General features: G+C 42.7%; 1 protein-coding gene across 2 annotated transcripts in view; it reads right to left on the minus strand.

The window, feature by feature from the left end:
* Positions 1 to 10,055: 10,055 nt before the first annotated feature.
* Positions 10,056 to 25,680, minus strand: part of NEGR1 (neuronal growth regulator 1) — a 238,574-nt gene continuing 222,949 nt past the window's right edge. For both annotated transcript variants that reach the window (XM_084527909.1, XM_084527908.1), the window contains one exon: positions 10,056 to 10,593. In XM_084527909.1, the coding sequence (XP_084384035.1) occupies positions 10,469 to 10,593 (125 nt within the window). In that variant the 3' untranslated portion in view covers positions 10,056 to 10,468. The remainder of the gene's footprint in view (positions 10,594 to 25,680) is intronic.

The raw sequence follows: 25,680 nt of genomic DNA on the forward strand, positions 1-25,680 counted from the left end.
GTGAACGAGCCAAGTTGCTAGGTGCTGAGTGTCAAAGAGCAAGAAAATATGTGTGAACATGCAAAATAGCAGCAGGATTATTATCACAAAGGCTCTCTGTGGAAAAGAACAGGATATAATGGGGCTGATTTTGAAAAGCAGTTTTGTCCAGTTCTGTGCCTGCAATTTTATATGAACTCATAATGCTGATGCATCTTTATGGCCACATTTTATGCACTTAGGTGATCACCTACCCAGCTTTTACTGCCAATCAGCGAGGTTTCCATGGGCCAGATATCAGGTACCATTATTCACAGAGTGTAATAGCATGCACAAGTAGGCTCACAAGTTAACCGGACTTTGTGCAAGTACGACTTGCGCGGATGAGGATGTCAAACTTGCTGCAAGCCTCTGTCTATGCTGCGTAATTATTTGTGACAACTAGGTATTATTTTCAGATCTGAGGACACAAAATCAGCTAAAGCCATTTTAAATCCCTGGTAAACAACTGCACACACACAGAATGCATGTGGCTTCTTGCAACCAGTTCTCAGCATTAGCAATAGATGATAAGCATTTCTCTGGTCACACATTTACCAGTGAAGCTCGAAGAAACATTGACAGGACTGCTTTGACTGCTTTGCATGCCATCGGCACCTATTTCAGCCCAGACTAAGCACAACACACCCAAGAGATCTGCACTCTGACTTTTGGGTCCAGGTCTGTGTCAGGCTGGATAACAGGGTGTGGGCAAGAGCATCTCTAAGGACTCACTTCCCACAGTGGGAAAGTGCTCCTCTGGGATCAGGAAGGACATCACACAGTGCCTGGAGACACTAATTCTGCACCTTTTAGGACTCTGAATCTTAGTTTCTGAGAAGTTCTTCAAAAGTGAACTCCAAACCCTTCAAACAGCAACCTCCTGCAGCTGATTCAGAGAGGAGATCAGCTGCAGCCCAGGGTACCCTGGCAGGAGCAAAGCTGGCTCCTGGGATTCACTGCTTGCCGTGGCCCAAAGCCCTCTCCTTTATGCTTGGTTTTGCTCCCTTCACTTTTTCACTGTAGCCTTTTATGTCCTGCTCTAAACAGCACCTTAAGGATCAGAATAAAATTATTCTCTATGTAGCATGAAGAGTCGAGTGATCTTGTTTCTGAGATGACCCAAAAGAGGTGCAACGAGACCAAGCTGGAGGATGGAGCAGCGTGGTGCCAGGAGATGGCAGGAAGCTTGGAGCTGCTGTCCACTGCTTGAAGGAAAGATGCCAGATGCAATGTTTTATTTAACTAATTGCTATTTAATGTGTGTGTGTGTGCGTGGTTATTTTGTGGGGACATGCATTCAGTATGACTAACCGGGTGTTTTCTGGAAGCAACCCACTGACGGGAGGGGAAGGGGGCAGCTGAAGGAGCAGCTGTGTGCTGGCTGTGCACAGCAGGGTGCTCCTGTACAGACAGGCTGGAGGTGGGATAACGGCGAACTTGGCTTTGGGAGCATGGAAAAAGGGATCCAATGAAAGTGAGCTGCCTTCTGTTCTTGCTCCCGTGTCAACTTTGCTAAGACAATCTTGGTTCAGGATTTGTCCCTGTGAGAAGACACCTCTACTGGCGAGTCAAGCCAGGTGAATCAGAAACAATTTGAGGCTTGAAGAAGTTAAAAAAGTGAAGACTGCCATGGTGTGATGATGGAAATTCATTAGCTCCTGGCTGAATAAGTACCTATGATTCTCTTTTAATGTAAGAGCTCTGCCAGCTTGCAAAGGAGCAGATGTGCGCACAAGATGGATAGTTTCAAATAGTCAAAATACAGTTTTTTTTCTTTAGTGATTATCTTTTTTCATCTCAAAAAAATCCAGATTGTGCATAGTCTGGAAAACAAAACAACAATATTTGGAGAGAGGGAGTGTTTATTTAACAGGTGGCTTATTTAGCAAATGGTTTACTCTTATAAAAATAATATTCCTGTAGTATTCTGCAGCAGTGATTCAGAACATATGAGAGCAGTGAGGCGGTTTTTTGGGTTATTACTTTATGTGGGTTTGGGTTGTTTTAATTAAGAACATCTGCGGGAGCGCTTTGCTAAATGCATTTGCATATCTGCTGTAGATTCAGGGCTGGGAGCTGCCCCCTCCTTGGAGCAGCGCAGGAGGTGACAGCAGGCGCCTGTGGGCTGGGACAGCACTGCTGGATGAGCAGGGGGTTAAGCTGACAAATCCATCACAGAGATTGCCAGGGGACCACGACAGCCACCCTTAGGCACAGACCTGACATTGGGATGCTATTGCCGACAAGCAGCAGCTGGTCCTAGGGGGAAAAAGAAGGAAGGGGCTGGCGCTGAGCTGCGTGCTGGGTGCCAGCCCCCTTCCCAGCTGGGCAGCACCTGCCTGGGGCACCAACCTGGGCTGGGCTGAGCCATCCTTGCCTAAGCACGGCACCGCTCTTTGCTCCTCAGTCACCCACTCTCAAACCTGTCAGTTCTGGCAAGGGGTTTGGTTTTCTGGAAGAAAGTGCATGGCCCCTGCAAAGAGCACTCTGCACAAGCCAGGGCTGTGGCTGGGGAGAACAGCCTGCGGGGTCAGGGGCTTCGCCTTCAGCCCCTGGCACGGACCCCATAAAGGGTCTGCCTTGGTGACAGAGGAGGTGCCATCGCATGGAGGAGTGGAAACATGTTCTGTTATGGAATAAATACATATTCCTTATACCTCTTCTAAACTGGGCATGATGGCTGTGCTGCAACTTGAGCTATTTTACTAATACTCTGTTGAAAAGTAAATGATAATTACACACAGATTTGGCTCACTGCCTCCAGGAGACTTGGCTTTTGTTTTAAAATGGTGCCTCTCTGCCTTCAACAAATACAAACCATGGGGTGTTTTTTCTCCTATGCTTAATTTGATCTTACTAACCCTTCCAAACACTGCCTGATGAGCGGCTGGGTGCTACTGAGCACCTCTGCACAGCCGGAGGGGGTACCTGGCCTCAGCCCCTCGGGGGGTAAGTTTCTGCCCCGTACTCTCTGCCTGTGCCAGGGGAAGAAGGCAGGAGTTCTTCCCAAAGAACTTCTGATTTATTGCAACATTAAAGAACTTTTCACAAGTCACAGGTTTTGCTAATAGTGTGAGCATTACCTGTAGGCAAAATGCCTTAATAATCGAAATAATGAACACAATAGTTGAAAGCAATTATTAAGCTAACAGCCCATGACAGCTAGCTGTTGTGATTCACTTTAAGACTCCATCCCTGTATTTACCATTATTATTTGCCATTTACCACAATGGTGTCATGGGTTTTGGATGGGACAGGAATTAGAAATTAAGAACTTGTTTGGGGAGAGTGTTTTTTTTTGTGCCTGAACTGGCTGACCCCCTTGTTGTCAGTGCTCATAGGCAATCCATGCTAATGCAGATTGTCTTAGATGAAGAGCCTAGCAGTAATAATTGCACATTTCACCATATGCTAAAATAATTACTTTTCACAACCATCAACTTGATGAAGAAACAGGGAAAAAACTGCATTTCAAGACCACAGTTTATCAGAAAAGCAAACACATTTAGACAGTAAAGGACAAGTCCCGTGCTGTCCTTGCAGGGGTCTCAGCCGAGACCAGCAGAAGGCAGTGGACCCCAATGCCTGCCTGTGGGACAAGCTGGGCAGCTAACACAACGGGCCCATGGGTCACACCTCATCCCCTGCCAGCCCAGCATCCCGAAGCTGCCCAGCAGGCGAGGAGGGCCTACTGGAGCTGTGCCCGATCGCAGTCAGCTCACTGTGGGGCCAATGTCACCTCCAGGGGACCAGGCACAGTGCAGCACGCATGGCAGGGATGCAGGGATATAATCTATATTTAGGTGAATGAATCTATACTTAGGTGAAAAGAGCTCAGAGCTTAATCACTTGGGAAGATTTCTACACCAAATGCCAGCAGACCCTCCTCCTCCTCCTGTGCCGAGGGGAAGCAGGCGCTTTCTGCAGCAGTGGGCCTGATCTGCGACCTTCACGTGTTTAAACGTTTCAGAAGTATTTCAGTCAAAAACTCTCTACCCCTTTCTGTTCATTAACCTTTACCAGAGTGCTAATTCTGCATTCAAATCGAAGGTCAAAGCCCTCGGCCAAGGTTTTTCATTAGAGCCAGGTGCCTTCTGGCAGACCCTCTGGCGAGAGCCATCATGAGGGCAGAGCTCTGCGGCCTCGCAGCCACCGTGCCACCACCGCGCTTCCCAAGGGCCGGGTGTGAAGTCTGGCCTGGGAGCAGCTGCTCGGGGAGCCAAGATGCTGGGGGTGATTAACTTTCTGAAATTAATTTAAAAAACGTACTCTCTTACATTATGGTCTGTTGCAAAAAAGGTGCTTAAGGCACTGAAACAAAGGCTGAAACACTTATCCAGACTCCCGCGACAGAAGTGACACCCTGTCAAAGGGGTGGATGGAGACCTGCACGCTGCACCCCGCGCTGGTGCCAGCAGCACTTACGTGCCCGATGTAGGGAGCAGGGTTTGGCTGAGTCAGGTAACCACCACTGAGCTTTCAGCTTCATGTGTTAAACCAGCCCTGTTAGAGAAACACGGGGTGTTTCCTCGTCCCAGCCACCTGCCAAAAGCGAGGAGCTGAAAGGGCAGTGGCAGAAGGGAGGCATTGCCCTGCACCCTGTGCACGGCCGTGACAGCAGCTCTGGGAGTCAGATAATGCAGGAAACAAGCTCTGATGAGATGAGGCACAGAGCAGCAGAGCAGCACACTACTTGTACCCTTGCTTTAAAAAAGAGGAAACAACAACACATGGAAGGGCTTTTGGTGGTGGATGCCTCAGCAGTGCAGCGGGGCTGGGCTGGAAAGGGCAAAACACTTTGCTGATATGTTATTGTCACGTTTAACTTTGCAGCCTTTGGAACTAAACCGGGCTTGGTTGGGAAAGGCTTTTTTAGGGATACCTGGAGGAAGGCGGGATGGGACCATTGCTCTCTTTAATCGGGCTTGTTGCTCACCTACAGCTAAAGCACACGGCTGTGTCTTCAGCTGCTTCAAAAGCTTTACTCGAACATCCCATAAAAATTGCCCCGAATTGTGCCTACGGGGAAGGGGCCACGTGCCAGGAGCACCACCAGGCGTTCTGTCCTTTTGCTATCAATAAGCATGGGGTGAAAAGCATACATGCACGTGCCCTGTTGAAAGTAATTAGAAATGATTCAGAGGACCTCAGGATCCTTAACACTAAATCCCTTTCGTATAGGAAATAGTGGCAAACGAGATCCGTTTCTTTCCCAGCCCAAGCTCTCAGGCTTTGTAAAAGCCTGGGGGAAGTGAGTTTGCAGTAGCTTACTCTGAAGTTAACTTTTTTTTCTTATTGTAATAGATGTAAAAAGGTCAAAGTTAATGAAGAAAATAGTGAATTTGAAGTTCCGTGGAAGAACAACCCAGTGCTTTTAGCAATTCACTTAAATGAGAGAGGAAAACCAGTTCCTTTAACATTTTAAAGCTTTCGTAGCCTAATGAACCGTGCTACCTCCCGTAGCTTCTACAGAGCCGAAATTTCCGCGAGAAGCTGTCTCATTAGCATTGAGTGGGAGCAGCCTGCCCAGCTCGCTGCGGCTCCCCAGGACACTTCACCTCTCGCGCCCGCACGCCCCAACGGAGCACCACTGCCCGAAGCGATGCGTCAGGAACGTTAAACACATCTAAATGACTACACCTTCGGACCCGAATTAATCTCCCTGTCGAAGAGAAAAGTGTACTTTCGTGTCAGGAGGAAAAAAAAAAAAAAAAAAAAGGCGGGTTGGGGGAGGAGAGAAATGAGCCTGCCATCTCGCCATTAGACACATACCAGAAAACAAGGCTGCTGCTGCTAAATGACATCTTTAAGGTTTATTCTCACTTGTGGTTCACATTTAAGTTGCTGTCGCTGAGGTTAATGGGAGTTATGTGCTTATGACTGTAATGGTTTTGATAAGTGGAAAAGCTGATGTTATTGCACATAAATCGCATCATGTAATGTGCGAATTGTGTTTCGGTTTTGGCTGAAAAATAATAAAGAGAAGGATGGATGTGCATTAGGAGAGAAGAGATTTTGCCCTCTAGATACCAAATATAATATATATCATCATTACAAGCATTTTTTATCTGGCAGCATAAAAAAAAAAAAAAAAAAGGTTTGGAGGAATAATGAATACTTTCATATTTGGAAGATATGAGGGGAAATTCCTGTGGCCGTAGTGGCAGCAGCAGCACGATGCCCACTCCTTCTCACCTTCCTCCAACTTTAAATTTTGGGAAATGTAATTTATTCTGCTAATGGGGGCTCAGGCCAAGACAGGAGGGAGAAAGCTGGAGAGCTCCGGAGGCGAGGCTGAGCAGGGACACAGCAGGAGGACAGGCGGGGATGGGCAGTGCCGTGTCCCCAGGGGCAGGAGGTGGAGGGAAGGAGAAGGTGCTGGGCTGGGAAGGTGGCTGCAGGTTGAGAGCGAGCGAGCTCTTGTGCCCTGTGACCACGTGCGGAGGGTCTCGGCCCCGGGGCTACCCCTGGCCCAGCCTGGTGCTGGAAAAGCTCCGAAAAGGGGGCCGCGCACTACCAGGGCTAGAGCTAAAACTTCATCCTTTTCCTAAACTTCCTCACATATGTCAGCTTATGCAAGAATTTTAAAATTAGTTAAGATTATTTTAAAAGAAACTGAATGTTTTTCTTCACTTTTTTTTTTCCTTTTTTTTTTTTTTGAAAGAAACAAAACCTCCCATGGCAGGCTACGAAATATGAATTATTTACCTCCAGACTGGGCACAAAGCTGATCCAATCTCAGAAGTAAATGCATATCTAGTCTTTAAGGCATATTGTTTATCCACGTAAATACATATTTTGGTATACACATTCTTTATAACACAGTTATGTGGAATAAGCAGAGATTTTGGTAGGCGTAACATTTACCATTGTTGGTCTAGAATGCTAACTCTGAAAATGTGCAAAAAAGCAGCTTTTCCTGGTGATGGTTTTTAACACTCCTGTATCTTAAAAACAGCACAGTTTCTAAAAAAAATATATATATTGAAAAGTTTAAAAAAAGCTGTTTAGCTATGAGGAGTATATTTCCTGCCAAGTTATAAACCCTTGAGAAACTGCATTTGTTCAAGAAGTTGTGAGACATCCTTTAATTCAGTATTAGTATAATCTGGATCAGCAACGGTATAATTAGAGCATCATTGCTTCTGTGTACGTCACCGATGCAATGGTAATTAGCAGACCTGAGTTATTGCATGAGTAGGAACTTACGGTGTTACAGACTTCGGGGTTTCCAATGTGGACAACGATCTTAATATAAATATTCAGTTATACTGCTTGGAGCTAAGCCATTTATTTTTCACGTTTTAAAGGTGGGAATAAATATAATAATATTTGACCAACAGATATGAACAGTATGGGTTAACCATTTGAAGAAGCGTAGAACATACCGTCAAACAGTCGCCTAAAGCAAACGCACCCCACAAACTAAAGGGTGAATGGATTTTGTCAAATGCTGTTGAGTTCAATTGGCAGCAGTCTGCACAGTCTGCGTTGGAAGAATGTCCCAGTAAGTCCCAAACTGCACAATTACCAGTTTACCGCAAGGAACAGGTTAACCGAGGAGCCAAGTTCCTTTATTCAATCAATACTGCCTATAGCTCCGATCCTGCAAAAAATCAAGGACGCTTATCTTCATGCACCACGCCCTCTGAATTAATTAGTGCATAAAGGTAAGCTCCTCTGCCTCTATGTGGGGCTGCAGGATTGAGCAGTCCTGCAGAGCCCAGCCCCGCAGCACCGAGGCACACGGGGCGCCTGCGCGAGCCCGAGTGCACGGGGCTGAGCGGGTGGGTGCGCACGTGTCCGCTGCTGAACACGCAGATCCGACTGGTGTTTAAGAACCTATCTCATCTACGAAAATGCTAAATGCTATTGGCACCTAGGAATATTTGTATATATATTTTTTTTCTATTTTGGACTTGACAACAATCACGTCCCCACAAATTTAAGTGAAAATTCAGAGCTGGGACCAAATGCCTTGTCCATGTTACCCAGTGGCTCTGTGTCTGCTAACAGTCAATACCTCATTCCTCATTTTCTTCACATTTAATAAAGCTGCTGTTCATTCTATTCTGTTGCTGGAATTGTTAGGCTTCAGATATTAGGAATCACTGAAATGAAATATATATAATTGAAATATATAATTTGATCCAGCCCCAGAATACAACCATCTCTCGGTTTTACATGAGACATGGCATAAGAGTTGGGTTACTTGCACCCCTTTTTCTTTCTTCATTAAACTGTACTGACATGATATCTGCAGCACCTCTGTTTCTTATGAAGGGGTTCTATAACATAGCACTTTAAAGCTGCAATACAAGGGAAATCAGAATATCAGGACTGTGTACCATATAATTTGAATTGGTCTTATACCATTTCCTTAAAGAATTAATTTTGTCATGTTATTCAAAGTTTTGTAAAAAATGCCACATTTCTCAAAATAGTAACTGCTCAGCACACAGCTGCAAATGATATAATAGAAATAGTACAACCTGTCACTGAACAAAAGCAGAGTGACCTAGGACAATTTATTGCCATATTTTGGAGTCAGCATATTTCACTTCATACCCTGCATCTGAGCTAATCAGTAACAACAGGTTCACCAAATATTTGGACTACCTTTTAGCATGGGACAGTATATATATTGAGTCTAAGCAAACTCACAATTTACCTTTTCAGAACTGGGATATTTGTAAACTCGATTTGGAACTGCTGCATATGCACAGTACTCATCTGGTATTGCTAGCTACAAAGCCTTATTGTTAGGAGAAAGAATGTCATATTTATAATAACTGTGTCACCTATTAGAGTTCACATACGAAACAGGGAAATAATAACATAGATAATGGTTTTATTATTGTTGTCAATAGGAGATCTTGTATTCAAAGGCTGCTGGACACAGTCATGTCCCAGCAATTTACACGGATGGCATTTTTAAATTCAGCTGTAAACTGTGAGCAACATTTTGCAATGATGCAGTATGGGGCTGCTTAGAAAAAATAGTAATGTTATATGCTATTTTGAAACTTGATCCTTCATTGAGGTTAATGAGAGTCTTATCTCGATAGACTGCAGTCCTAGGAAATCATGTATGAGAACTAAACTGCTGTGGTAAGCTATTTGTACAGTATTAGTATGTCAGTAATGAAGTCCTGTCTGTAAAGATGCATCATTGACGGCAGCATGCAATTCAGTACAATTATTAGAGCAACCTTGTTTTAATATATATATGTATTTTATATATATATTATATATATATAAAATTCTGCTTGATACTTTATGTATTTTCAGATATCTAATATTTAAAAGCATCCTTTATCATTGCTAAATTAGCCAAACCAGTACAAAATTAAGTGCAAGAAAAATACCAATTCACTTTTTTTTTTTTTTTTTTTTTTTGCCGGGAATATAAAAGGGACAATTCAGTTTCTCACATTTACAGCCATTTAAGAATTCTGATTTAGAATAACTAAGAGAAACCTTCTTACGTTCAAAAGATGTTTCAAAATGATTTGTGTTCTCTTTTGTAATGGGAAAACTAGTTTTTTACAGAGACCATCTACTGCTTAATAGATAGGAAAAAATAAAAGGAATTGGTGCTATCCTTCACTGATTGCCTAAAAATATACATCTGAAGCAGTTCCGTTACCCACTGGAGATGGGAGAGGAGGTTTTCTTTCTAGCCAATAGCACCTTCATCCTCAGTTAGAGATTTGTTATGCTCAAAAGGATGCTTTAGCATTTCCCAAAACACATTCCAAAATTGTTGGAGTGGAAGAGGAAAGTAGTGTTTTATGAAGGCACACCCATGCTGAATTTGCAGGAAAAAAGGAAGAAAACAAAAAGCAGTACTGCACAATGCAGTTATAATACAAGGCTCATTCTTGAAACCTGAATATCATGCTGGAAGAAAATCTAGATATGTGTAATATTTTGAAGAGAGATTTTGAAGGCAATATTGATTTTTTTTTTTTTTATCAAAAGAAATAAAAGATTATGTGTAAATGTGGATAGAATGTTTTAAAGAAGGGTACTGAATGTTGTATTGCAGCCTTAAAGAAGCACATTTTTACTGCAATATTCTTTTTCCTTTTTATCTTTTTTTTTTTTGTAAACTACGGTCTGCAACTCAGCAGACCATGACTGAATGCTTTTGAAAACTTGTAGATTACAAACATGAAATCACAATTAATATCCTCTAAAAGTAATTTCAGAGCTTTCACGTCTTAAAAAAGGACAATGTGTACTGCTTCACAAGGTAATGCAGCTAATCAAAAAAGGAGTAGAATTAAAGTATTTACATAATGAGCAATTCTACAGAAGGCGATCATCCCCACGTAAGCACTGCTGATTATATCCCACGCTGCTTTTAACAAACTCTACCAGATTGGATCCAGTCATCAGCACTTTCAGAGAATCCTTAAAAGCCTTTTAGGGTTCTTTACATTTAGTGCAGAATGATGTTCTTCAGGTAGAATATGCTGGTGAGAGAGGACAGTGTCAACACAAGGTACCAGCAGGAGAACAGGACTTCGGCATCACCGGTGATCCCATACTGGGCTGTACTGGGAGCTGCAAAGAGAAAAGAAAAGGGTTAAGGGAAAATTCCTACTCTTAAACCCCAAATACTTATAATTCAGTACTTCCTCTACGATAACATATAAAGCAGCAAAAGCTTTCTTCTGAAAACAGGAGAAAGGGCTGCAAAAGTAGACAACCCTCCCATGACAATGCTCACTGACTATTACTTGTTGTGTTAAAGAGCACAAAACATTATTAATGCAAACATTTTAAAATGTGAATACTTAACATTAAATGAGTGCTTCATGTTTAAACATCTGAATAATTTATCTGTTTTTAAGTTACTGAGCATTAAATCTCCACTGAAATCAATGAGAGGTGAATATATTTAGCTCTGTTGGAAAACAACTTGTTTTCTACTTAACTTTTGGAGCCAAAGTTTGAAAGTTTTGCTTAGCCAAAGAGATACACATTTATTGTCAGTCTCTGATGAAACTGTATTTACTTGCTTGAATACAAAGCCTCTCTCGAACAACTAATTAAGTATTACAGTAAATGCATGCACAAGAGTTAAAATACAAGAAAACAGTGAGGAGACAGACAACCGTTTGCAGCCGCCGTGAGCAGCCGGTGTGCTGGCCCTTCTGGGCAGCACAGGAGAAGGCTGAAGCAGAAACCAATGGTCTTGTTCTTGTGAAATACAAGACAGCAGAAAAGAAAAGGGACGGTAAAACACCCTGCCCAGAGCCCGGGAGCACCACATTACCTCTGCCGCTCACCCACTTTCTATCTAGCACTAAAGCCCACAGACGCACCTGATCTTACACTCTGCAAAGTCAGGTGTGTAAACCAAACCAAAAAAAAAACGACAACCAAATTAGTTCTTGCTTTTAGAGTTTCACCTTCAGTCAGTTTAATGACTTGCAACCATGACTAACTACAGGACTGGGCACTCCCATTCTCATTCAAAAGGCTCTTTCTGTGATAAACCTGCATGGCAAGCCAACATTTAACATATCAGAAAAAAAAACATTTGATGTATTAGAAAAACCATGATACCAAGCTCAAGCATAGTGGAGGTGGTATTTTGTTTTAGCATATTAAAAGAGTTTTCCCAAAGTAAAGATAATTTGAACTTCAGTGGCTCTAAAAGCCAGTGGAAAATTATGTAAATCTGATTTCCTGCATATGAACCACCACTATCTTTGTAAAGCTTATTAAATCATATCTGGATCGTTTCAGCACAAAGGTGTTAGGTGAATTAATGGGAAAAACACATATACTTGTGTAAATAATAGAAGAGAATTATGTCTCCCAAAGCTGACAAACCAAAAGCATTTGATGTGATAGAAAACGGAAGGAGAAAGAAATCTGGAGAAGTGTAAGGGACTGAATTTGAATACACGGTGGGGGGGCTGTGTTCCCATGGGGAACCCCAGCCAGTGCTCCTGTGCCAGCTCACAGGGACTGGCGCTGGGAGAGAGATGAAGCCAACACTTAAAATTATTCCCCAGCCCTTCCAATACCTGTTCCATTTCTTCACATTTTTTAAGGAGGGCAAGCTGGTGTAAGCCTGCTGTCACTAGGCGCTGCCAATAATAATCCAATGGATAAAGTTTTCCTTAGAGTTGCAGTGGTATTCAGTGTAGAAAAACAAAACCAAACTGGAGCTATTCAGTTTTGGTCCACGAAGGCCTGAAGAGACCCCAAAGGCAGTGCTCTCACTGTGGAAAGTCCCCAAATCCATGCCATGCCTACAGGCAATCTGACCAGCAATTGGCCTTGCAGGCTGTTTTTTGGAGCTGCATACCACAGGAGAGACAGGCAGGCTCGAAAAGCTGGGCCATTTTTCCTCACCCACCAAACTGGAACTGGCAGCTGGAAAACACTTGAAGTATAAGTGCAAAGGATGAGAAGCACAGCGCGTACATTACGGTGTGATGCTTCAGCCCTCTGATTCAGCTGTCAGTGGAGACAGCCTGGCATTGCTGGGCGTGCTCTAAGGGCATGCTTTGCAGCTCCGGGCCAGCACCCCTGCAGGGCTGTGCCAGCCAGGGGACCCCTGTGTGGCTGCTGGGGTGCTGCCGATGGAGAGCACGGCTTTGGAAATCCTGCCAGGCTCTTGTGCATCTCCACTTTAATGTGGCTTCTGGGAATCTCCAAGTGTTTCTGGGCTGCTAAGAGAATTTATAAGCAGATGCCTGCCTCTCACTGTTGGTGCCAAACGGATGGCATCAATTACAATGTCATAGTGAGTATGCTGTGGCATACCGTTTAAAATGGCATGCCTGGCTCATAAAAATTCCTGAATATGTAACAAGTTTCTGCAGTTCTTTACTTTCTCACCTTGGTATTCTGATTAACTTTTCCTGTGTCACTTGGATTGTTTTGGTGGCAAAAGAAATTTTTGTTCCCAAATATTAATACAATTTTGTAGATCTCTTGTGATGTGTTACAAACGTTGTACAGAAAACAAAATTACTATTGAAATTTAAAAATTATTGGTATGATCTGCCTGGCCATTCATCTAGAATGAATAATCATTTTTGGTAAGTAAAAAAAAGTCCTTGCTTTCATTATCGTTGCTATGCAGTGCCAGGCAAGGTCATTTTGGACTTGGACTGGTTACTTTTCATCCTGTTTTTTTTTAGGGATCTCTGTATCACTCTAAAAAAAAGTTTAGAAATTAGCAAAAAGGCTTAAATGCTTGAAAATAGCACAAAACTCACAGCTTCTTTTTTCCCATTAAGATCTTAGCACTGAGCATTTTTTTTATGCACACAGACACACACATATTTGCAGTCTTTATATTTCTACAGTGAGATAGTGCTAGAGGTACGTATGCTTAGTCATTAAATAAAAGCATGGATTATTGGACTCCCTCATTACGTCTGCAGCTATCCTAGACACCTCCATAATTCCTACTACCACTACAGTGGAGCACTCTGTTTATATCTGATTTCACAGCATACGAAGCTCCGGAGCACAGAGCAAGTAGGAGGGCAGCAGTTGGTCCGCAGAGGATTACTGCTCTGTCTGAAGACTCGTTCAGAACAACATCCTGGTAACTGTCTCCAATAGAAACCAAGGTCAGATTATTTGTTCCCCTTGTGCTGATCTGGCAGTGCAAATTCTGCTCCAATCTGTGGTAGAGGTACCATGAAAGCAAGTGAATTCTCATCTAGGAGAAGATTAAAATGAGCTTGATGAAAAGGCTGGTGTTTGGGAATATAATGTCATCCAGCGTTTACAAGATGCAATACATTTAAAACATGTCTGCTTCAGTCATTGAGGGATAGTAATTTATTTTATTGTTAGATTAATCAAAGATAATTTTCCAGATTCCTTGTTCAGGAACTTTGAACTGAATTTTCAGACCAGCTCCATCATGCTTTTCCCACACTACTCCTAATCTGGAAAAGACACACAGCACGTGGGAGGTGGCTTCTCCACTGCCCTGCAGGTTTCCCCTTCAGGCCGCCTTCGTCCCGTGGCTCTCCCAGGACTCCCAACACCAGCCATGCTTCTCCATGTCCCCAGGAGCATCGCCTGCCCTCTCTGTGCTGTGCTGCTGCCGTGTCCTGCGGGAGCTCTGCCAGGAGCTGGGCAGTGGCTGGGGCTGCAGGAATCCACGCGTGCCAAGAGCAGCCCTCAGTATCTGCACACAGCCATGGGCTGCAGGAACTGGGTTAGTGTGCACGTATTGCACTGGGTCCTTAGAGCACCTTTGGGCCCTTAGTACACTAAAATAGTCCTCAGACCTGTGCGAGCAGCCCGTCCAGCTACAGCAGGAACAGAGACAAATGGAGAAAGCTTCTGCTCTCGCCTCAGTAATTCTGCTCTTGCTCAGTAATTCCCTGTGCTATCAGCACTGCTCAATAAAGTGGTTCCATTCTCACTGACTGACCTGAACCAAACACCCTGCAGGAGGCAAGGCCCCTGCCAGCCCGGCCCTGGCCCCGCAGCGTGACCACCACAGCGCCCGCCCAAGTGCACGCACTCCTTCCTCCTAAGTTACCGGTTATTCCACGTCATCCTAACGGTTTATAACACTTAGCAGTGGTGAAAATGTTTAAGCGTACTCTTCACACAGATAGGATTATATTCCTACATCTCTCCTGGTAGTGAATAAAAAAGAGCAAAGTAATATTATATCACTATCTCTAATTAACACAAGAGATTAGGAAAAGTACTATGCTGATATGTGTAAACCAACATTTGCTAACACCAAGGACTGCATTAACCAGAAATAATTATAAGCTTTAATTGTGATGCCTTGTAGACAAAAGCGTGGACCTCTTTGGGTTGTCTGAATAAGCAAGAGTAATTCTGTTAAATGGATTATGCACAGAGAAGTTAATAAGCATTTCATTTAACTATATTCAGGTTAATGATTTATTATAGGAAAGCCTTAATAGTTTGCATGAAGAAAGCCTGAATAGTTTGCATGCAAAATTTCAAATATACTGAGAAGACAGGGATAAAGTAACTCAAGGTCAAAGCAGTAAGAAAAAGACGAAGAAGTCTGGGCTGTCAAAAATGTTTTTTAAAAGAGAAGATTGTAAGATAATGGGACTCTGAAGGCTCACTTGAGTCCCACAGATAACATCTCTAAATATTGTGACACTTGAAGTTAGTTGAGGATTTATGGCTTTGGAGGAGCAGGCCGGCAGTCTATAAAAGACTGAATTAGAAAGCAATGACTTGTGATAGGAGAGGTAATCTGCTAGGAGAGTGTGAGAGCAGGCACATGAGTGTTTTGGCCAAAGGAATGTTTGTCAGAAGAGAAACCGTGCTCTGTGCCTTGCACGCCAGACGGGATTGCAGGGAGCTTGACCTTGGGAGAAGAAAACCCAAGAGCTGTGTATAGCAATGAATCAGCAAGGACACCAATTTGTCTAGTCTTATGCAAATGCAATCATTCTCGAGGCAGGAAATCTACAGTGATGGAAAATTCACTGGTTAAGTTAAATTGATAAATCTGAACCTTTCAAAGTATCTGCCAGATGGAGACTTTGATTAAGCAGAGCTTTGACCACAATGATACTGCTTGGGAAATGCTGGTAATTTAGGAAAGTGGAACGGCATTCAGCCCGTGTCTGTGGTGGCTGGGGGCTGGAGGTGATGACTCAGAAGGTCCACTCCACTCTGATGTCCTTGTGTCACTGCTATGAGTCACCGAAATTCATTTTAATGAGAGAGGAACATTGCGTACGGCACAGGCCGAAATCCCCAGAACGCATTTGAAATGCAAAATGCTTATATTTTAAATAAAGGCATACATTTGCAAGAGATTATTTATAAATGATGTATGGTCAAAATGTTTTGCTTATCACAGTGATGGGAGTCAAGAGAAGAGATCAGTTAAGAGCGGTGCAGCCCTACCCCTCAGAGAAGTGAAAAACATGTCATGTAATGGCTCACGGAGCCTGACAAACATCATTACTGGGCACGACAGACTGCGAGATGAGGTGGCTCCACTCTGCTGGGCGTGTTCCTGCCTACACGCAGCGGTCGCTTGTCTCAGTTCTTGCTTACAAAGGGTGATGGCAGGAGCAGGGAGGAAGATGCTGGGGACTGCACCTCGCTGCAGCCTCACCTACATCTGATACGCTGCTCTGCTCTAGGGAGCAGCCACATTTGGTCCTCTGTTAACACCCACACAGCCATTCTCCAGGTCAAGGGGTAGAATTTCATCTTCATATATTTAGTAGGCAGGAGTCACTTAGCACTGCTGAGACAAATACATGAAAATACTTGAGAAATAAGGCAAGCAATATTGCACAGGTTGCCTATCAGCTAACTCTGCCTGGATGGATTTACTCAACTTCTTCAGCTTCTTCTGACACAGAGCTGTGAGGACACAGACTGCGAGGGCCTTAATGGAGTGGCTTTGTCATTCTCTGAAGTGTGAGTGTTGGCAGAAAGATTCAGAAGCTGAACCCCAAAGAGACTGAGAGGATTGATAATGATAGCAGTTGTCAGGTCCTATTCGTCCACACTGCGCACAAAGCTGCTGTTAGATGAAGAAATGGTAAAAAATGAATGGTTTATACTGATTTGTTCCTTATTTCTAATTTAAATGAATAATGCAGCATTTTTGTGTTTTTAGATAGGAAGACAAAGAATACAAGATTACTGCTCTAACTGTGAAAGTAGAAAACAACTATTTGTTGCACTAAAATATTAAAGCTTAGTTTGGTAAATACTTGGGATCAATATGCCATCAGCAATGTTTTAAAATGAAATATTACCCCCATGTATGTTTGCATGTATCTTAGTGAATACACAGAAAATAATCACAGAGTCACAGAATTTCTAGGTTGGAAGAGACCTCAAGATCATCGAGTCCAACTTCTGACCTAACACTAATAATTTAGGATTTCCTGTTTCAGTCATAAGGACCCCATTTGCAACATGCTCTGTATCTAATTTGATACCGGTACTTGATACTTCTGACTGAGTTCCAATATAAAATGCTATATTTACAGGGCTAAAAAGATAGGGGAATAATCAAAGCATGGCAATTATCTCAGCGATTCATCATTGTAACTTCATCAGCGAGGAGATCTTTGCCTGGGAATTCGGGTTCCCTGGCTGTGCAGAGCCAGGTCCATGGGGCAGCAGCCAGGTGTGAGCTCAGGTGCGATCCCCTCCCTGCCCCCTGCGGCAGGCAGAGTTGCCCTTCCCAGCGCTCCCACTCGGATACCCACAAATAATTCACGCTGGATGTTGTCAGTGGTGAAGTACTGACCTGAAAGCAGATAAAAAGTATACACAGTAATGTAAAATTTAAGCAAGATGGCTTTTGCTTGCTCATTAATGGGCTGGGGCATGCCTGACACATTTTGCAGTTGTTAAAACTGCACCTCCTTAGTGAACACTTAACAGCTGTGTTTCATTAAGGTGATAGAGAAAGCAAAACCATGACTGATGGAGGTTGTTAACTACGTGCAAAAGGTTTCTAACTGTCTTGATTTCTGCTCTCAAATAACCCTCTGGAACAAAGCATTTCCAAAGTCAGCAACTTCTGAGAAGTGCCTAGGGCAGACCTACTGGTACGTGCAGCATCCCGTGCTCCGGCAGAGGATGCAGTCAGAGATGTACCCGGCAATTTGGCAGAGCTGTGTTTGGAAATGTGACCCTGGTGCTGGGAAGAGCTTTGGTGGGCAGCAGCCATGCCCCGTGGGTGCTGACGGTGCCAAGGGGCTGCCCGATCTGCTTGCCTTCAGCATTTTTGCTGTCTCCTATTTGCATCTCCCCATTTTCACTGCCTTTTAGGGTAACCCACCTGGGTCAACAGCCTCCCTGCAGCCTCTCGCCTATTGACAGCCCACTGCCAACAGCTGTGATAACAACTGGAACCCTAAAAAATCTAATGTTTAATTTTCCAAATTGTCAGTGACTCTTCCTGTGGAAACGCAGGTTTAAATCTGACAATTATTTATAGTAAAACATTTGATGTAGGAAAAGTAGCATTATTTTAGAGAAAGACAAATTTATAGATTTTCTAACTTATAAATAGTAAGTTTTCTAGATAATGAGTACTTAAAAAAATGATGGTAGTTTGATCATAAGTAAAGTAACAGACAGATGGGCAAAATCTGGGTAACTTAATTGAGAGAAGGTAAGATAACCTTTTCATTCCAATTAAATGGATGCTACTGCTGAAGAGCATTTCACATATCAGAAGAAAAACCCTTTCTAAGGAGGAAGGCACATGGCATAGCTTATAATCAGACAGAAGGTCTGTATAGCTAAAAACCCTCGATTTTGGACACTTCCTCTGTTACGGAACTTATAATCCATATGATCCATACAATCTGTTACACACCCCGGTGCACAGCGCTTGGCTGCAGAGCCATCACCCGTCCACCTGCAGAGGAAGCGCCCTGGGCATCGGTGCCAACGTGTGCTCCTAAAGGAGCTCGGCACCAACCTGCTACTGCTGTAACACACAGCACCCACCGCGGCTGTGAGCATTTTCTGTTCAGCATCTTTTAAGCACGCCGTCAAATTGTTAAGAAACGTGACACAACCCGACCTCCTGCATTGGAATACATTGAATGCAAGCACAATTACACCGCGACTGTTTTCACAATGAAAAGGTATTGTTAAAACTTTATTGCCTAGGTGTGATTTGTTTTCAAACTTGCATTTTAAATTTTAGCATATGGTTGCCAACAGAAAAGTTCCAGTTTAAAAGCAATTATCACGCAGTGGTACCTAAAATCCCCATAGTTATTGCTCACTCTAATTATATGGTCTTGATGCTGTTCTTACTCCATGGCTTCTAAGTGTGGGCTTCTCAATGGGGCCAGGCACGCACCCTTTTTGTTACTCCACATTTAAATGTTTACAATGGATTCAGATAACTCAGGAAAAATGGGCAATGGTGATTTGGAGAGACTCTTAACAATAGCAGCCCTAACACACAAGCCTGTTTGGTAGATAATCAGTGTAAATAATAGATTCCCCACATGCTGCTGTCTATCAAGTTTTTTCTTCAAGCAAATGTCGCTGGGTATCATAAAATCAGAAAAACAGTGCTGCTCAGACAAAGCAGGCTCACTCTAATCTTTCGGATATTACAGACATGCCTTTGTTGCAACTGCAAAAACAAAAACAATTTTAAACCCTCCTACATTGTTGTACGGTGTATCTTTAATGGAATTTCATTTAGACACAGATGGATTTGATCATTTCAGATAAAAAACCTTCCATTAAATAATGCAAAGGAAAAGAGCCCTGCTAATACATTAATGGGATAAACGAAGCAGGCACTAAGCACAGACTGCCTTAATGTTTAGCAGGATAAAATAGTACAGCCCTAACATACCCCATTCCTACTGCAAGTAATATTTCTTAATACCAAGAAGTATTTATGAGGAAAATTACTGTGAAGGAATCAAATAAAATTTGGCTTCATACATCAACCTTTATATTCAAGTTATCTCAAATTTCTTTCCACAGATGAACTGTGCACTCGTATTGGAACAAATGAAATGTCCTTCAAGAATTTGAGAATTTCTGATGTACACCAGCCTCGAAAGTCAGAAACCACTTCTGGCAGACAGACAAGTACCAGCCACTGTGCTGGGATGAACCCGTGCAACCACGCGGGCTCCACATCTAACCAGGAAAGGGGACAGAAGAAAATGGCCAAGTGCGTTGTCTGGGGAGTGAAGCAGAGCAGGTAATCGACGGCAGTGAGCTGACACCTCGCTGCCTTCCAGGCAGACTGAGCCTGAACATAGCTGCTCGGAAGCAGGAACACACAGCAATGTGGGCAAGTCCTAAATCACACGCCCTTGCTCTTCTAGCGCTGACACAAAGACCGTGCCAGGGCCACCTGAGCTGGCATTTTAATGCATGGACCTCCAGGTGCCAAAGCTGCATGTGCTGCCAGGGGAAGGAGCCACGAGCATCCTGGAAGGCAGGGTTATTCAAATTAAACTTAGTGAATAGTGAATTAAACTTAGTAAAAACAAACACACACACACACAAAAACAGAAAACATTCAATTTAATTATCCCCCCAAACAAACAAACAAACAAAAAACACCTGCACTTTAACAAAAATAGCCAACTGCATGCTTACTGGAAGCACAAGGCTTGACTCTGACAATTCCTCAGAAACGCATCTGTGATTTCGGTGAATCATCGATGCTATTTTGCCATGAGAGGACAAATATTTTCTGTGATGTGTAAACAGAAGTGCAGGCAATGCAGCGAGGCAGCTGGTGTCTTGTGCAGATGGGTCACCTCAGGGACGGACACACAGCCTGGACACAGCCCCGAGAGGAACACGGAGAACATCTCAGCCACGAGGGGGGCTGGAATAGCAGGGCAGTTTAAAAGCCAAGGAGGAGGAGGAGGAAGAGTATTGATGGGATATACATGTACATGAAGATTGCCCTGGAGAAGGTAAGGCAGTACTTCCCGTGTCTGCAGCAGGACTGAGCTGCAGCAGGTAGGGGCCAGAAGAGCTATGAAGGAAAACTCAGCACAGGGTTGTGTGGGGAGGGTGAGGAATCTGGGTCATTGCTGGATCTAAGAGCAGTGTGGACAAATATCTGTCAAAACTGACACTAAATATCCAACTCCTGCTGGTGGGAAGAGAGCCTTCCAGGTGTTCTCTTCAGGCCTTTTAAAAAACTCCAGGAAGACAGCATAAGTAGAGGTGACTGAAACATTCATTTCTCTTCTAGAACCTGAGATATAACATATTCCACAGGAAGAAAAGAAGAGTGGGTGCTGGCAGAGACAGGCATCAGCCACCTGAGCCGGGGGCTCTCGGAGCCAGCTCCCCAGTCTGTGCATGGGCTGTACTGGGGCTCCGGTTCCTTCCCTAGAAATTGGCTCCAAGTTCTTTCCTATGCCTTAAGGACATGCGTGTTGTATGCAATATGTGCAGAAAACTTTAAACAGACATTTAATTCTCACAGAAAAATGAGCACAGCTGTAGAATCTGCAATTAGCCTCTTGTCTTATCACATCCAGCTCTGCTCTTGCACGTATCTGGTGATTTCCCTCAAAAACAATTTCAGATCTATCATACAAGCAGCTACTTTTCCTCCACCGGGAGCAAGCCATGGAAAGTTCTTCTACAGCTGCACTTCGGAATGGGTAGGAGTCCTCTTGTTTGCGGGATAAATTTATCTTTGGCTTGACGATGCTCGTGTGTTGCTGCGGAGGGCAGCCTCCCCTCGCAGTCCTCACTGCCTGTGCCCACAGGCACCTGCAGTGTGGTTGGAGTAGGCACCCTCCTCTAGTCCCCGTCCTCTTTCTCCTCTTTCTTTTTACATAGTAAGATCAAAACCAGATTCAAATACTTGACTTGCAGTTTTAACCCATTTCTCTGTGGTATCTGATTTCAAAGGGCTATAATTATCACAGATGTTCCCTCCTTGGAACTGTTAATAAGTCAAAGGGCTCTATTGTTTCTATGTCTTGAAATAAAACCTGACTTCCATTTTCTTTGAGGTTGCCTGGCTTTCCTCCCCTTCTTCAGGTATGCTAAAAATAATATACCCAAGGTATTATTAAAAAAAGTAAGATTTTTGGGGGGGATGGGGAATATTATTTCCTGTTTTATTTCAGCAGTAATATCTTTGGAAAGGTTACCTTCTGTGACTCAAATAACTTTGCTTTCAAATAAAAGTTATTGCCTAGCCCAAAGGCCAAGTGAAGAGTGCTTTCTGGAATCAGATCCACCCTGCCGCTTCGGAGCATATATGAGAAAAGCTGAATAAATGCAAGCCTAATACAGCTTGATAGTCATTTTTATACGATCTGATACTGCATATTAATGAGCTAGAAACACTGGCTAGGATTTTATTAACAATACAAGGCTTATTTAATAAAACTGGTCCTCGAAATGGCAAGAATTGCAATTCAAAATTCAAACAGAAGTCAGGGGATGGTAAGGCCTGGCTGTCTGCCCAGCTTGGTGCTGCAGGCACGGCCACGAGGTTGCCTTCAGATGTGTAACCTGTCCGCAAGCACGTCTAGGCAGAAAACAAGCCCCAGACAAAACCCTTTTCTGCCAAAAACCCCAAAGTCCCTCAAGCTAAGTCTAATCGCAGATGTCTCCATTAGCGCTGTGCTTCCTAGGCTGAAACACAGCCGCACAGACCTGAAATAAAAGTGACCCCCGTGTAACCCGGCTGATGGTGCCGTGATGCCACAGCCTTTGGCTGGGGGCTGGTTTCACCAACCAGGCACTTTGGTAGATGCCTGAAGCTCACTAAATGTCCTGGCTAAAGCATTAATTCCTTGAATGGAGAATTTGACATGACTGCTTGTTGTTTCACTGCCTTTCAGAATTACTACTGCTTTATAGAGGAAGGGTGACACCTTGATACAGACTTGTGTAAACTGGATAGTACAACATACAGCATCCTATTATCTGCCAGCAGAAAAATAATTCAATAACATCAGTGTGGTCAACAAAGCCAGGAAACACAGCTTGGGTCTGACTTCGCTTACAAGAAAGCTGTTCATTGCTCAGAACAGCATATTCTAGCTGTTAGGAGAGAATATGGTAAAAAATAATGACGTCAGAATTAAAATGTGCTGGTGTGTATATGTAGAGATGTACGGCATCACTGCGCAGCAGTCTGAGTGGTCTGATGCAGGAGTACCTGCGCTGTATTTTTATGGGATAGTGCATGATAATCGCAAACAGAATTGATGACTTCCTCATCATATGTCCCAAGATTTCCAAAAAGACATCAGTAGAGATATCTACATGTCTGGTTTTGAGAAATGTATGGACTCAGACACAAGTTCTGACTACATACTGAACTGGGACTATTTTTAATTATTGCATACTTTCAGCTGTAATCCAAAAGAGAGATGTACAAATCCCAAACTGTCCTTCTTGCCCCAGCTTTGGGAAGAAAACCACTTTTTTTTTTTTTTTTCTTCTGTAGTTTATGTGTGCAAAACCTCAGATTTTGGAGAAAATAAGCTCTTTGTTGAGAATGAACAAACACTTTTAGATCAGTTCTGTAAATGATGTGTCTACTAAAGCCCTTCATTACTTGAAAATTCTTCCTTGTAACTGATATCAGAACTAATTCTATTGAACTTATTTATGTGAAAACTTAATATATTAGGCAATAACAGGTACCATGTACTGTAGGCCCATGTAATGCATGTGGCTACCTAGTTCTGGAGCTCCACTACAGTCATTAAATATGGATGTCACAGTTGTCTTCCAAGATTTGCTTACAGCAGGATGACTTTTTGTATGCCTGCAGTACAACATACACACTGTCTCTGATGCACATATGTACGCTATTTTTTTTTTATTGACACATTTTCTATTTGATACTTTTGCTTTTTTTTTTTTTTCATTTTTTTTCTTTTACTATTTTAGGCTTGCAAAAATTTATTCCAATGTCTTAGCATACATGTTTCTCATTATTCAAAAGTAAGCAATTCTTTCTTATTTCACAAAAGTGCTCAGCAGACCGATGTGCTTGCTAACATGCTAAGTATGACATACATTTCTATGTTTTAAGAGATACACTATAGCTTTCAACTGCAGGTCTTACCAGAGTGTTATTCCCCCTGTGAAAGCCTTCCCTTGCAGATGCATGCTCGAGAAGCGTGCTGCTGTGCTCAGGAGGAGTCGGCAGCACGGGGCCACCCCTGTGGGAAGAGCACACCAGGAGCATGCTTCGCCCTTGTCACTCCTGCCACAGCCATGGTAAAGGAAACACAAAACCTGCTTGTAATTTTGAGTCTAGATCCCTTTTTTTTGAATGGCAGATGCAGAATAGCAACAACTACAGAGGTAGAATGGGATGGCAATAGAAAGGGATCATTCTGAGGAAACTTGCAGGAAAGGAACAAATAAATTACAATTTCTTGTTGTTATGGACATCCAAAATTAAATGGATTTGGATGGTCATGGCCTTCCATTGGACATGGCAAATGCAGATTTGGAGAAGATGCCATTGAGAAGACAACTAGAAAAGTGCTGGAGAAAGCACTGGGACAAGCAAGCCAGCTGCCCCACACTGCTCCCCCATATCTGCGTTGTGGTCCCTCACGTGGGGGGACCCATTCCCATCCAGACCCCAAAGCACCATGTCTGAAAGGCTCTCCAGGGTAGCCTGGCCAAGAACTGCTGCTCCCTGTGCCAGATAACCACGCTCAGATCTTCATATAAAGTGGGCAATTCTGAGTCTCCTGCAAGGGTCCGGGTTTGATAAATGGGCCCAGTTCAGAAGTGTGGTGCTGTACCAGCAGCTATGGGTTATAAAGCCAATTGCCAAGACACAGACAGTCAGATTGTTTCTGAAATAATATGCATGGCATGTGCAATTGGGTACTTATGCATGTAATTTTGACAGCTTACAATAACTGCTTCCCTGACAATGTTGCCTTCATTTTTAAATGTCACATTTAAGAAAAGTAAAAGCATTTTAATGCGACAGAAAAATTTGACTTGGGAGCTAATTACTTTAATTTGATAGATTTTTTGGGTTCATTTGCATACTTGACAATTATTTATGACTTATATTGGTAATTAGAGGTTGGGTCTTATGCTGAAATATTGTAAATAGCTTTGAAGACATTTGCTGATCCTTCTAACTTTTAGAGGAAATGAATTTGATAGTAGCTAATATGTAAAATATTTGTACTTCTGACCTTTTGTAAATCATTCTTTCTGTATTTTAAATGATTGGTTGTCAGAATCATTTTCCTCAATATGAAGCGTGACATTGTAAATAAGCTTTTGAATTAAGCAGCATATTAAATCTATGTATTCAGTGGCAACCTTTGATAGTCCTCATATATCATTAAGATTTTGTTGGTTCTGCTACATTCAGGCTACGTCATATAACATTGCGAATGACAATTTTGTTACACTGAACTTTACAGCTTCTGGACAATTTGAACATCATTCTTCTGATCTTGACAAAGGATATTGAGTTAACAGGTTAGTACATGATTTCTTGCCTTTTTGGTGAATGTGTATGAAAAAGGAACATTTTTGCTGGAGGAGCTGACAACCCTTAAACAAATATTCCAATGGGGAAGTTGTCAGATGATTTCTAAAGATTTATTTTTTATTCATCTATTCTGCTGAATTTCTCAAGCACTTCTTTGGGATTTCTCTTGGTCGTATTTCTGCATAGTGTATATACTGCTCTGGTTTTACAGGTGAATTAAACCCCCCTGAATTCATGGAAGTCTACTGCTGAACCATGCTGATATCTAATCAATCATCAATAGTGCTCTCATTATAATAAGGTGATGGATGAAATAAATAGCAAAGTCAAACTGTTTACTAATTCCAAAAGAGTTTAAATACAGTGCCACTTTGAATTATGTCTGGTCAGACCAGTATTATCTCTTGAGTTTGTCTTGTATGTCAATACTGCTTAATCTTGTTCTTTGTAATGGGGTATGTCTTAAATTGAAGGACACTGGATAAGTCATATACATAAAAGAGATCTACAGCTTGCTGGCATGTGAAATTCCTCTAATATATATTTTTATGAAACTACCAGAACATTATGTGCTTGGCAGCATAAATAAAAAAGTGTGTTACCCTGGCAATTTCACATTACTACGTTAGTTAGTAAATGCAATGGCCACCCTTACTTTCCTATAATAA

The sequence above is a fragment of the Aythya ferina genome, assembly GCF_964211825.1.
Source record: "Aythya ferina genome assembly, chromosome: 8".
In the NCBI taxonomy this organism is placed as follows: domain Eukaryota; kingdom Metazoa; phylum Chordata; class Aves; order Anseriformes; family Anatidae; genus Aythya; species Aythya ferina.